General features: G+C 50.0%; 1 protein-coding gene across 2 annotated transcripts in view; it reads left to right on the forward strand.

The window, feature by feature from the left end:
• LOC144805716 (pyrin-like) overlaps positions 1–15,571 on the forward strand; it is a 190,031-nt gene that overhangs the window by 99,008 nt on the left and 75,452 nt on the right. The window contains exon 2 of one of the 2 annotated variants that reach the window (XM_078672216.1): positions 1,069–1,382. In XM_078672216.1, the coding sequence (XP_078528342.1) occupies positions 1,091–1,382 (292 nt within the window). In that variant the 5' untranslated portion in view covers positions 1,069–1,090. Of the gene's footprint in view, positions 1–1,068; positions 1,383–15,571 lie in introns of those variants that run through there. The other variant, XM_078672215.1, reaches the window with a different exon arrangement.

A 15,571-nucleotide genomic window follows, 5' to 3' on the forward strand; every position in this document is an offset into this window, starting at 1 on the left:
AAGTGACAGATGACTCGACACCCTGTGCATAGGGCCTTCCATAGCACGACAACACAGGTGGCAGCAATTTTAGTAACATTTGATCTGTTTGAGCAAGAAATAGTTTTTTGATAAAAATCTCGAGATGATACAACAGGTGAGGAATTGGGAGGCAAAGAAGCCAAATCTATAATTATGCGGAAAATGCCAGAGCTGCAGAATGGCATCTTTCCAAGGGCTCTGCCCCGCTGTGACCAGTCTCATCCATCCGTCTAGCTTGGATCCTGATCCAAGCGGACATTGCAGGAGAAAACGGTTTCCCTGAAGGCAGCTGGTGGTAAATCGTTTTTTAAACATCTGCTGAATTGCATTGCTATGTAGGATCAGCATTGCCTATGTGGGTGTCACTGTGTCTGCTTAGTTCAGTGGGAGTTCTTACTGGGGTTTCAGAATTTCTTAGTATTTTTTTCGGATGTCGGTGCGTAGTCAAAAAATAGGCATTTGCCAAATAGCCAGTAAAAAACATTTGCAAATGGCTAACTGGAATTTTTTTGAAAGGATATCACCAGGTAAATAAACATTGGAGACCTGGATTAGATACAACTGCTCTCAAATACGGATAATAGTGACAATAGCAAGTGGTTCTCCCCATGCACACTTCTTTTCTATGAAATATGTCACAAAGAAAGCTTTCCAGCATGATATTAATTTGGGGAGGTTTGTTTTATTTCATGCACTGAATACTAGGCAAAGCAGGACACACTTCCTGGAATGAATGCATTCTTCTGGCCAATGGCATTTCACTCACTAAGAAAATGTAAACAAAGCTTCAGAGTCTCATTAAACATGGACTCGGGTGCTTTGGACGCTCCACATGGCCTCTCTTTCTCTTCCTGTTGGGAAGAAGCCCTGGGGTGTTTGTGGTCATTTCCCTTTTACATTCAAGAAACGGTTCCAGCTGTGAGTTTTTTGTGTTTCCTGTTAGAAGTGCAGGGGCTCTTAGTGTCATGAATCCATCAGACCTCCGTACCTTGGACTGTGGGGCAGATCTCAGCTGAATTCACCTGATTCATGCATTTTCCATTGCAGGCACTGAGGTTGATGCTGTATAATGGCTGATGGAAGCAGCCCAGAGACCGCCTGGGATGTGATCTATCATTGTTTAGAAGAACTGACTGGACAAGAGTTCAGGCTCTTCAAAACTCGGCTCCAAGACTCTGCTGTGGAACCTGGACAGAAAAAGATCCCAAGATCACGACGTGAAGATGCCGACCGCCTGGATACCGCGAAAAATATGATCAAACATTACGGTGACCGAAGGGCCCTCGAGATCACACAACATGTGCTGGAGAAAATTCCCAGAAAGGACCTTGTTGAAGAACTTGAACCTCTCTTACAGAGATGTGAGTACCCGGATGTTGTACTGTGCACCTTGGCGCTGAGCGATGCATTCTTGATGAACTTTGAATAAAAAAGCATGAATTTGTATAACAAGTATTCTGAAACTCAATATTGAGGAGAACTTTGGGTCTGTGGATTGACTGCAGTGCTTAGTCAAGTCTTTGATTGTGATCTATTATGCACCGTTTTATCGTTTAATCTATTTGTGTACACTGTGTCCATAACTCCTCAGCCATGCTGTGATGACCCTGGTGAAAGGGTCAAGGGTCACCTCACAAGAGCACAACATTTCAATTGGGGGAGAAGATACATGGAGAGTGAAGAAGGGGCTGTTTTGTTGGTCACTGGTGCAACGTTTTGCTGTTAATCAGTCAGGTTAGTAGCAGAGGATGTCATTACTTACTGTGCAGACAACTGAATAGCAGAAATTATGAACCAGAGTCAGAGCCAAAAATCTTTATTAAAAGAGCAAAATAATACATTGTTTAACGAACAATGAACATGATAACATTTTAGTCAACATAATCAATACCCAGGAATTTATTTCCCAACAATACTACAGAGCTGAACTGCAGAGGAGATACACTTATAAACAATGAAACAAGTGAATTCATCATTTAAAAGAAGTAGGTGGCATAATGCAGGTTGACACTTTCTAATGTTTAAAAATCTTAATAATGGTTTTTAAAAAGTGAGACTCGGGTTAAGATAAAGTTAACAGAAAAACATAAAGTGCAGAGTGCTCTGTGCAGAAATTGAGTTGCATGACACAAATATAATTTAGCATCACAATATGCATCACTTGGGTACAAAACCAACAAGAAAGCAATTCCCATACTGAACCTAATCAAGTAAAATATTTTGTCTTGATTAAAATAAAAGGAAAGATAAGATTCAGTTTGTGGGGAGCTAAGTAACAATGAGTGCTCCACAACCCTTTTTTTGACCATCTCCTGGCTGTCTCTTACATTCTTCAAGTATAATAGGAAGTCATTTTTGAGCTTACCTTTTGGAATTGCAGATATCTTTCCAAGTCTATTAAAACAATCCTGCAATCCCAACTTCTCCAGTTGATCTTGCAAATAGGAGAGCCAGGGATTTTTTTTACACATTCCAATTTTAAACAATCCGAGATTGTCACGGTTCAGGGCTGGTTCCTCTTTTACCCAAATGCTACACCAAAGCATCAGAGGTGCTAATTGCATACAAGAGGACAATGGTATTACGCCCAATTCTTTAGGGCACATAATGGCCGGGGTACTTTTGGGTAGTGTCCGCGTGCGTCTTAACATGATATTCTCAGCTCTCTGGAGTCCCAGAGTGTTGGTGCAGCCCCAGACTCCAGTGCCATATAAAGTGACGCCGCATGTTCGTGCTACATATATGTCAATGATTGCTTTCATGGGCGAGAGCCTCATTATTTTGTAAATCTAAAAATGGCCTCCTCATTTTTTTCATTAAAAAGAATGCCTAAATAAGAAAAAGTTGGCACCTGGCTCAATATTTCATTGTTTAAATAAAATGTCTTAGTTTTAGATGATGATTTACTAGCTACCATAACATGCGATTTTACAACATTCGTTTTTAACCCAAGATCACTCATAAATTCATTAAAACTGGTTTCAAAGTTTTTGTAGTCCCACCCCAGTTCTTGACATTAGGACACAGTCATCAGCGTATAACAATGCTGGTAAAGACCTACGGCCTATTGTGGGTGCGTCTACATTTCCAATTCTGATGTGACTTTCTAGGTCATTTATTTATAAACAGAACAGGAATGCAGTGAGAACACATCCCTGGCAAACCCCAGAGTCCATCTTTATGGGTGTGGTAGGCTCGCCATCTGCTCCATATCGTACTTTTCCTGTGACTCCCTGATGCTTTGCGGCTAAAAAGTGGATGATAGATGGATCAATGCCCATGGGCAACATTTTCTCCCACAGTTTCCCCCTCTGAACCCAGTCAAAAGCAGACATCAGGTCCATAAACCCAAGGTATAAGGACCCTGACTTAGCCATGGTATACTTGCCAATGACCAGGTGCAGGTTGAGAAACTGTTCTACAGTGCCCAGGCCTTTCCTGAAGCCGTATTGGAAATTGGAACATTTCCCGTTTTCTGTTATCCAGGTCTCCGATCTGTCCAATATTACTCGTCCCATAATCTTGCAGGAACTGTCGATTAGTGAGATCGGTCAATAACATTTAGGATCCCACCTGTCTCCTTTTTTAGGTCTCGCGTAGTGATGCAGCGCGAACATGCTGCCATCGCTTTGTGAGGCATGCAGTATATACTGTAGCATGGAAGCTTCGTGGAAGCTCCGCCTACTCTCTGCCCATTGGCTTTTGTCTGAAATGCTGCCTTCCGATTGGTTTGAGGCTTCTTAGTCCCTCTTCATTCGTCACTTGTATCCTTCCACAGCTACCTGCCCCTTTACTTCCAATAGTATTTTCTAGGTCTCGTTGAAGCAATGCGCAAGCATTGTTTGGCAAGATATATAGTAAGTGTCTTTCAAAACTTTAAACACTGCGGATTCCATGCAGTTCATGTGAGAAATGCGCGTGCACTGAAATCGGCTCCCCCAACCCCTCCCACCAAGCAAGAAAAGCCAAGAACATCAAAGCGACCGTCCGCTTTGAGTGCATTTGCCACCAGCCACATCACGCGCGCCGCAGGTCATAAACAGGACTGTGAGGGGGACAGGCGGAAAAAGAAGCTAGGAGGTCTTATGCGTGGATCTATTTTTGCGGATTTTATTAAAGGTTGGTGCACAAAGAAAATAACACATATGATCCTTGGGAAGTGGAGTTCCAGATGGTGTTGATCGTCCTCTGGTGGGTATCTTCTTCTCCCCACGGGTGGTGTTGACAGGCCCCGGGTAGCGTGCAAAGAGAAGAGACAGAGGCGGTAAATGTATTGGTCACGGGTTATCTAGTAATGAAACACCATCACCAAGGGAGGAAACACAGTGTGCACAGGAGTCAAAATAAAGGTAGTGCTGAGTGACTGGAAGAAACGTTGCTATTTAGGAATCAGTGGCCCAGTTTTAGCTCGTTCCTTACTTCAGGACCCAAACTTTTACGTAGTGAATTAGGGAGTCCCCTTTTTCCAAACTGTCTGTGTATGAAACACTCGCTAATTAAGCACGTTCAAAAAAGAAAAAAATACAGCAGGGCTGCCACTCTGGGTTTGCGACCACTTTAGGTTGTCTGAATGACTGGGGAATGCTCTTACCGGGTGGTATTACTGCTATCATACGTCCGCCCCCCCCCCTTCATAACAGCTAAGGCAAAAGGAGGGCAAGGCAAAAGAGAGAAAGGAAATAAAACAATAACCAAGACCCCGGTATCCATCCTCCCTCTATGGATCACTCCCACCCCCTGCCCCCTAGCCCGATTCACATACCACGTCTGCCGTAACTCTCCAGAGTCACGGCGGCATACAGGCGTCCTCCGGGGGTGTCCACCAGTCTTCTGTCCAAACGTCTTCTTCGCCCGTGGCAGGCTCGTCCTTGGCGTCCTCCCGTCCGGCGCTGCTCTTGGGTCGATCCTCCGCTGGTCCGGTCTCCTCCCGTGGCAGGTTTCCTGGATCCCGGCTCAACGCGTTCTCCTCCCTGTCCGTGGCGTCTTCCGGGTTCTTCCTGCTGCTTGTCCGCTCCGCCCTCTTAAAGGACCCGCTCGCCTCCCATTGGCTGTCCTGCGGAGAAGAGGTCCCTGGGTTAGTTAACCCTTTGCAGACCAAGCCTGGCTGTTCCCTATGAAGACTCCGGTATGGGCTGAGCATGGGGTTACATGCGAGCTCCTCCTCACAAGGACCATCTGCTCGTGAATGCTGGCATGCTTGCCCAGCCCCCTCCCAGCGCTCGTGGCACATGCATTCTTTTGTGTCAAATTTGCTGCTGAGCTTCAACCAGTGCCGACATCGCGCCCCAGTTCTACGCTCCTCACATGTATCGCCCTCAGCTTCAACCAGCGCCCGTACCCCTGTTCTACGCTCCTCACACACTCTCTCACACTCTCTATCACACTCTCTCTCACATTCTCTCACACTCTTTCTCTCACACACTCTCACACTCTTTTACTCACACTCACACTCTCTCACTCTCTCTCTCACACTCTCTCTCTCACACATACTCACTCTCTCTCACACACTCTCTCACACTCTTTCTCTCACACACTCTCACACTCTTTCTCTCACACTCACACTCTCTCTCATACTCTCAATCTCTCTCACACACACTCACTCTCTCACACACACTCTCTCTCACACGCTTTCTCTCTCTCACACACACACACTCTCTCTCTCTCACACACACACACACACTCATTCTCACACACACATTCTTTCTGTCTCGCACACACTCACTCTCTCTCACACACACACTCTCTCTATCTCACACACACACTCTCTCTCACACACTCTCTCACACTCTGTCTCTCTCTCACACACACACTCTCTCACTCACACTCTCTCTCACACACACTCTCTCTCACACACTCTCTCACTCACACACACTCTCTCTCTCACACACTCACACTCTCTCTCACACACACTCACACTCACACTCTCTCTCACACACACTCACACACTCTCTCTCTCACACTCTCTCTCACACTATCTCACACTCTCTCTCTCACACTCTCTCTCTCACACACACACTCTCTCACACACTCTCTCTCTCACACTCTCTCTCACACACTCTCTCTCTCACGCACTCTCTCTCACGCACTCTCTCCCACACACTCTCTCCCACACACTCTCCCACACACTCTCTCACACACTCTCTCACACACACTCTCTCACACACACTCTCTCACACACACACTCTCACACACACTCTCTCACACACTCTCTCACACACTCTCACACACACTCTCACACACACTCACACACACACTCACACACACACTCTCTCACACGCTCTCATACACACACTCTCTCTCACACACACACACTCTCTCTCACACACACACTCTTTCCCTCACACACACACTCTTTCCCTCTCACACACACACACACACTCTCTCTCTCTCACACACACACTCTCTCTCTCTCACACACTCTCTCTCTCTCTCTCACACACACTCTCTCTCACACACACTCTCTCTCTCACACACACACTCTCTCTCACACACACACACTCTCTCGCACACACTCTTTCTCTCTCACACACACACTCTCTTTCTCTCTCTCACACACTCTCTCTCACACACACACACTCTCTCTCTCACACACAGTACAGCCTTCTACCACCAACACTCTACCACTCTATCCGCCACCACCCTATCCACCACCCTATCCACCACTCTATGCACCACCACTCTAGCTCACACACTCTAGCTCACACACTCTAGCTCACACACTAGCGCACACACTCTAGCGCACACACTCTAGCACACACTGTAGTGCCACCACTCTAGCGCCACCACTCTAGCGCCACCACTCTAGCACCACCACTCGATCTGCCACCACTCGATCCGCAACCACTTGATCCGCCACCACTCGATCCGCCCACCACAGGATCCGCCCACCACTCGATCTGCCCACCACTTGATCCAACTCCACCCTCCAACTCAAAAAACACCCTCTAACACCACCCTCCAACTCTACCCTTCAAACCCACCCTCCTAATCCACCCTCCTAATCCACCCTCCAACTCCACCATCAAAATCCACCCTCAAAATCTACCCTCCAAAACGACCCTCCAACTCCACACTCCAACTCCACCCGCCAAATCCACCATCCAAAACCACAATCCAAGTAACCTCTAACTCCACCCTCCAACTCAACACTCCAAATCCACCATCCAACTCCACCCTCCAACTACAAATCCACCCTCCAACTCCATCCTCCAAATATACCCTCCAGCCTCTAAATACACCCTCCAACTCCACCCTCCAAATACACCCTCCAACTCCACCCTCAAAATCCACCCTCCAAAACGACCCTCCAACTCCACACTCCAACTCCACCCGCCAAATCCACCATCCAAAACTACAATCCAAGTACCCTCTAACTCCACCCTCCAACTCAACACTCCAAATCAACCATCCAACTCCACCCTCCAACTACAAATCCACCCTCCAACTCCACCCTCCAAATCCACCCTCCAAATCCACCCTCCAACTCCACCCTCCATCCTCCAACTCCACCCTCCACCCTCCAACTCCACCCTCCAACTCCACCCTCCAAATCCACCCTCCAAATCCAAATCCACCCTCCAAATCCACCCTCCAAATCCACCCTCCAACTCCACCCTCCATTCTCCAACTCCTCCCTCCACCCTCCACCCTCCAACTCCACCCTCCAACTCCAACTCCACCCTCCAACTCTACCCTTCAAACCCACCCTCCTAATCCACCCTCCAACTCCACCCTCAAAATGCACCCTCAAAATCCACCCTCCAAAACGACCCTCCAACTCCACACTCCAACTCCACCCGCCAAATCCACCATCCAAAACCACAATCCAAGTACCCTCTAACTCCACCCTCCAACTCAACACTCCAAATCCACCATCCAACTCCACCCTCCAACTACAACTCCACCCTCCAACTCCACCCTCCAAATCCACCCTCCAAATCCAAATCCACCCTCCAAATCCACCCTCCAAATCCACCCTCCATCCTCCTACTCCACCCTCCACCCTCCAACTCCACCCTCCAACTACAACTCCACCCTCCAACTCCACCCTCCAACTCCACCCTCCAAATCCACCCTCCAAATCCAAATCCACCCTCCAAATTCACCCTCCAAATCCACCCTCCAACTCCACCCTCCAACTCCACCCTCCACCCTCCACCCTCCAACTCCACCCTCCAACTCCAACTCCACCCTCCAACTCTACCCTTCAAACCCTCCCTCCTAATCCACCCTCCTAATCCACCCTCCAACTCCACCCTCCAACTCCACCCTCAAAATCCGCCCTCAAAATCCACCCTCCAAAACGACTCTCCAACTCCACACTCCAACTCCACCCGCCAAATCCACCATCCAAAACCACAATCCAAGTACCCTCTAACTCCACCCTCCAACTCAACACTCCAAATCCACCATCCAACTCCACCCTCCAACTACAAATCCACCCTCCAACTCCACCCTCCAACTCCACCCTCCAAATATACCCTCCAGCCTCTAAATACACCCTCCAACTCCACCCTCCAAATACACCCTCCAACTCCACCCTCCAACTCCACCCTCAAAATCCACCCTCAAAATCCACCCTCCAAAATGACCCTCCAACTCCACACTCCAACTCCACCCGCCAAATCCACCATCCAAAACCACAATCCAAGTACCCTCTAACTCCACCCTCCAACTCCACCCTCCAACTCAACACTCCAAATCCACCATCCAACTCCACCCTCCAACTACAAATCCACCCTCCAACTCCACCCTCCAACTCCACCCTCCAAATCCACCCTCCAAATCCACCCTCCAAATCCACCCTTCAACTCCACCCTCCATCCTCCAACTCCACCCTCAAAATCCAACTCCACCCTCCAACTCCACCCTCCAAATCCACCCTCCAAATCCACCCTCCAAATCCACCCTCCAAATCCACCCTCCAACTCCACCCTCCATCCTCCAACTCCTCCCTCCACCCTCCACCCTCCAACTCCACCCTCCAACTCCAACTCCACCTTCTGTAATCTTCTGTCCTCAGGATCGGTCCGACGACAATAAGTACCACCTCTTGACCCAACAAAGCCTTAAGAAGCCGTAATGGCACAGGTCATCGGCAGGATCAAGTGAGGGATGGGAATGAACAACAAATGAGTCTGTGATCTCTAATGTCTTTGTTGTTCCAGTGAGGGTCAATAACAAAAAGTCTCGAATAATGATCCTTAAACTATACAAGTCTGTAATTAACAGGTCCAAAGAATAAGGAAAAGTTAACAAGACCAATTGCCTGATTGAACCATAATCAGAAACCTCTCAGCCGACAACACTGAGCGAACAGCTAGCAACCAACCGTCCTCAGCATGAGTACCAGTCCTGATACTCGCCAACGGAGGGCACTGTGCTAAGAAGCGGCCGACAATGCCGCTCGAATATCTCCAGAGAAAGCAGCCTATCTTGGAACTATACTTCTAGGATGTGCCGCACTTATGCAGAGCCCTCCACAAGCGTTCCACGCGGGAATGCCAAGCCTGACACTCGACCGCTATGGCAACTCGACGAGTGAAGACAAGGGAGCAGCCGCTCTACCTTTAGCCCTAGAGTTGAATATTGAGGGACAGAGAATGCGGGCAAAAACCTCCTTGGTTTCGCTTCTCTATCTACCTCTGCGGGAATGCCAAGCCGGACACTCGACCGCACTGTCAACCAAGACGTACGACCTCAAGGGAGCAGCCGCTCTACCTCGAAGCCCAGACACTGTTAGGAGTACCAGAGAATGCGGAAAAACCCTCCTTGGGTTTGCGTCTCTGACTGCTGATAGGAATGCCAAGCCTGACACTTGTGCACAAAAGTGCTCATGAAGCGACTTCAAGGGACCAGCCGCTCTACCTTGAAGTCCGAAGCAGAATGGAGCGCCAACAGAGAACGTGAGAAAAACCTCTGTGGTTTCGCGTCTCTCAGCTCCCAGGAACAGCAACCTCCGGCGTTCGGCTCAATATCTGACACCCGGTCTCCCTTGACGACATCTTTTATGGTGATGACTTCTGCGCATGTTCCGCGCTAAGCCTGCTGGGCCTTGTAGTTCGTCCAGCAGCCAAGTGTAGCTTCTTCCATCAACCCTTCCGTGAACAGGTACTGGGGCGGGGGGGGGGCTTTGGAACTTGACACCCTCCAACTCCATCCTCCAACTCCACCCTCCAAATACACCCTCCAAATACATCCTCCAAATCCAACTCCGCCCTAAAAATCCAACTCCTCCCTCCAAATCCACCCTCCAAATCCACCCTCCAAATCCACCCTCCAACTCCACCCTCCAAATCCATCCTCCAAATCCAACTCCACCCTCCAAATCCAACTCCACCCTCCAACTCCACCCTCCAAATATACCCTCCAGCCTCTAAATACACCCTCCAACTGCACCCTCCAAATCCACCCTTCAAATCCAACTCCACCCTCTAAATCCACCCTCTAACTCCACCCTTTAACTCCACCCTCTAACTCCACCCTCTAACTCCACCCTCTAATTCCACCCTCCAACTCCACCCTCCAAATCCAACTCCACCCTCCACATACACCCTCCAACTCCATTCCCTCCAACTCCACCCTCAAAATCCACCCTCAAAATCCACCCTCCAACTCCACCCTCAAAATCCACCCTCAAAATCCACCCTCCAAAATGACCCTCCAACTCCACACTCCAACTCCACCCGCCAAATCCACCATCCAAAACCACAATCCAAGTACCCTCTAACTCCACCCTCCAACTCCACCCTCCAACTCAACACTCCAAATCCACCATCCAACTCCACCCTCCAACTACAAATCCACCCTCCAACTCCACCCTCCAACTCCACCCTCCAAATCCACCCTCCAAATCCACCCTCCAAATCCACCCTTCAACTCCACCCTCCATCCTCCAACTCCACCCTCAAAATCCAACTCCACCCTCCAACTCCACCCTCCAAATCCACCCTCCAAATCCACCCTCCAAATCCACCCTCCAAATCCACCCTCCAACTCCACCCTCCATCCTCCAACTCCTCCCTCCACCCTCCACCCTCCAACTCCACCCTCCAACTCCAACTCCACCTTCTGTAATCTTCTGTCCTCAGGATCGGTCCGACGACAATAAGTACCACCTCTTGACCCAACAAAGCCTTAAGAAGCCGTAATGGCACAGGTCATCGGCAGGATCAAGTGAGGGATGGGAATGAACAACAAATGAGTCTGTGATCTCTAATGTCTTTGTTGTTCCAGTGAGGGTCAATAACAAAAAGTCTCGAATAATGATCCTTAAACTATACAAGTCTGTAATTAACAGGTCCAAAGAATAAGGAAAAGTTAACAAGACCAATTGCCTGATTGAACCGTAATCAGAAACCTCTCAGCCGACAACACTGAGCGAACAGCTAGCAACCAACCGTCCTCAGCATGAGTACCAGTCCTGATACTCGCCAACGGAGGGCACTGTGCTAAGAAGCGGCCGACAATGCCGCTCGAATATCTCCAGAGAAAGCAGCCTATCTTGGAACTATACTTCTAGGATGTGCCGCACTTATGCAGAGCCCTCCACAAGCGTTCCACGCGGGAATGCCAAGCCTGACACTCGACCGCTATGGCAACTCGACGAGTGAAGACAAGGGAGCAGCCGCTCTACCTTTAGCCCTAGAGTTGAATATTGAGGGACAGAGAATGCGGGCAAAAACCTCCTTGGTTTCGCTTCTCTATCTACCTCTGCGGGAATGCCAAGCCGGACACTCGACCGCACTGTCAACCAAGACGTACGACCTCAAGGGAGCAGCCGCTCTACCTCGAAGCCCAGACACTGTTAGGAGTACCAGAGAATGCGGAAAAACCCTCCTTGGGTTTGCGTCTCTGACTGCTGATAGGAATGCCAAGCCTGACACTTGTGCACAAAAGTGCTCATGAAGCGACTTCAAGGGACCAGCCGCTCTACCTTGAAGTCCGAAGCAGAATGGAGCGCCAACAGAGAACGTGAGAAAAACCTCTGTGGTTTCGCGTCTCTCAGCTCCCAGGAACAGCAACCTCCGGCGTTCGGCTCAATATCTGACACCCGGTCTCCCTTGACGACATCTTTTATGGTGATGACTTCTGCGCATGTTCCGCGCTAAGCCTGCTGGGCCTTGTAGTTCGTCCAGCAGCCAAGTGTAGCTTCTTCCATCAACCCTTCCGTGAACAGGTACTGGGGCGGGGGGGGGGCTTTGGAACTTGACACCCTCCAACTCCATCCTCCAACTCCACCCTCCAAATACACCCTCCAAATACATCCTCCAAATCCAACTCCGCCCTAAAAATCCAACTCCTCCCTCCAAATCCACCCTCCAAATCCACCCTCCAAATCCACCCTCCAACTCCACCCTCCAAATCCATCCTCCAAATCCAACTCCACCCTCCAAATCCAACTCCACCCTCCAACTCCACCCTCCAAATATACCCTCCAGCCTCTAAATACACCCTCCAACTGCACCCTCCAAATCCACCCTTCAAATCCAACTCCACCCTCTAAATCCACCCTCTAACTCCACCCTTTAACTCCACCCTCTAACTCCACCCTCTAACTCCACCCTCTAATTCCACCCTCCAACTCCACCCTCCAAATCCAACTCCACCCTCCACATACACCCTCCAACTCCATTCCCTCCAAATCCACCCTCCAAATCCAAATCCACCCTCCAAATCCAACTCCACCCTCCAAATCCAACTCCACCCTGCAAATCCAAATCCACCCTCCAAATCCACCCTCCAACTCCACCCTCCAAATCCAACTCCACCCTCCAAATCCATCTCAACCCTCCAAATCGAAATCCACCCTCCAAATCCACCCTCCATCTCCACCCTCCAAATCCACCCTCCAAATCCAACTCCACCCTCCAAATCCAACTCCACCCTCCAACTCCACCCTCCAAATACCCCTCCACCCTCTAAATACACCCTCCAACTCCACCCTCCAACTCCACCCTCCAACTCCACCCTCAAACTCCACCCTCCAAATCCACCCTCCAAATCCAACTCCACCCTCCAAATCCAGCTCCACCCTCTATCTCCACCCCCTAACTCCACCCTCTAACTCCACCCTCCAACTCCACCCTCCAACTCCACCCTCCAAATCCACCCTCCAAATCCAACTCCACCCTCCAAATCCAACTTCACCCTCTAACTCCACCCTCCAACTCCACCCTCCAACTCCACCCTCCAACTCCACCCTCCAACTCCACCCTCCAAATCCAACTCCACCCTCCAAATCCAACTCTACCCTCCAAATCACCCCCCCAACTCAACCCTCCAACTCCACCCTCCAACTCCAAATCCAACTCCACCCTCTAACTCCACCCTCAAAATCCAACTCCACCCTCTAACTCCACCCTCTAACTCCACCCTCTAACTCCACCCTCTAACTCCACCCTCTAACTCCACCCTCTAACTCCACCCTCCAACTCCTCCCTCCAACTCCACCCTCCACCCTCAACTCCACCCTCCAAATCCAACTCCACCCTCCAAATCCAAATTCACCCTCCAACTCCAAATCCACAACTCCACCCTACAACTCCACCCTACAACTCCACCCTCTAACTCCACCCTCCAACTCCACCCTCCAACTCCACCCTCCAACTCCACCCTCCAAATCCAAATCCACCCTCCAAATCCACCCTCCAAATCCACCCTCCAACTCCACCCTCCATCCTCCAACTCCACCCTCCAACTCCACCCTCCAACTCCAACTCCACCCTCCAACTCCACCCTCCAACTCCACCCTCCAAATCCACCCTCCAAATCCACCCTCCAACTCCACCCTCCATCCTCCAACTCCTCCCTCCACCATCCACCCTCCAACTCCACCCTCCATCCTCCAACTCCACCCTCCACCCTCCACCCTCCACCCTCCAACTCCACCCTCCAACTCCAACTCCACCCTCCAACTCCACCCTCTGTAATCTTCTGTCCTCAGGATCGGTCCGACGACAATAAGTACCACCTCTTGACCCAACCAAGCCTCAAGAAGCCGTAATGGCACAGGTCATCGGCAGGATCAAGTGAGGGATGGGAATGAACAACAAATGAGTCTGTGATCTCTAATGTCTTTGTTGTTCCAGTGAGGGTCAATAACAAAAAGTCTCGAATAATGATCCTTAAACTATACAGGTCTGTAATTAACAGGTCCAAAGAATAAGGAAAAGTTAACAAGACCAATTGCCTGATTGAACCGTAATCAGAAACCTCTCAGCCGACAACACTGAGCGCACAGCTAGCAACCAACCGTCCTCCGCATGAGTACCAGTCCTGATACTCGCCAACGGAGGGCACTGTGCTAAGAAGCGGCCGACAACGCCGCTCGAATATCTCCAAAGAAAGCAGCCTATCTTGGAACTATACTTCTAGGATGTGCCGCACTTATGCAGAGCCCTCCACAAGCGTTCCACGTGGGAATGCCAAGCCTGACACTCGACCGCTATGGCAACTCGACGAGTGAAGACAAGGGAGCAGCCGCTCTACCTTTAGCCCTAGAGTTGAATATTGAGGGACAGAGAATGCGGGCAAAAACCTCCTTGGTTTCGCTTCTCTATCTACCTCTGCGGGAATGCCAAGCCGGACACTCGACCGCACTGTCAACCAAGACGTACGTCCTCAAGGGAGCAGCCGCTCTACCTCGAAGCCCAGACACTGTTAGGAGTACCAGAGAATGCGGAAAAACCCTCCTTGGGTTTGCGTCTCTGACTCCTGATAGGAATGCCAAGCCTGACACTTGTGCACAAAAGTGCTCATGAAGCGACTTCAAGGGACCAGCCGCTCTACCTTGAAGTCCGAAGCAGAATGGAGCTCCAACAGAGAACGCGAGAAAAACCTCCGTGGTTTCGCGTCTCTCAGCTCCCAGGAACAGCAACCTCCGGCGTTAGGCTCAATATCTGATACCTGGTCTCCCTTGACGACATCTTTTATGGTGATGACTTCTGCGCATGTTCCGCGCTAAGCCTGCTGGGCCTTGTAGTTCGTCCAGCAGCCGAGTGTAGCTTCTTCCATCAACCCTTCCGTGAACAGGTACTGGGGCGGGGGGGGGGGGGGTTTGGGAACTTGACACCCTCCAACTCCATCCTCCAACTCCACCCTCCAAATACACCCTCCAAATCCATCCTCCAAATCCAACTCCGCCCTCCAAATCCAACTCCACACTCCAAATCCACCCTCCAAATCCACCCTCCAACTCCACCCTCCAATATCCATCCTCCAAATCCAACTCCACCCGCCAAATCCAACTCCACCCTCCAACTCACCCTCCAAATATACCCCCAGCCTATAAATACACCCTCCAACTCCACCCTTCAAATACAACCCTCCAACTCCACCCTCCAACTCCACCCTCCAAATCCTCCCTTCAAATCCAACTCCACCCTCTACATCCACCCTCTAACTCCACCCTCTAATTCCACCCTCCAACTCCACCCTCCAAATCCAACTCCACCCTCCACATACACCCTCCAACTCCATTCCCTCCAAATCCACCCTCCAAATCCAAATCCACCCTCCAAATCCAACTCCACCCTCCAAATCCAAATCC

The sequence above is a fragment of the Lissotriton helveticus genome (genome assembly GCF_964261635.1).
Source record: "Lissotriton helveticus chromosome 1_1 unlocalized genomic scaffold, aLisHel1.1 SUPER_1_unloc_2, whole genome shotgun sequence".
Lineage (NCBI taxonomy): Eukaryota > Metazoa > Chordata > Amphibia > Caudata > Salamandridae > Lissotriton > Lissotriton helveticus.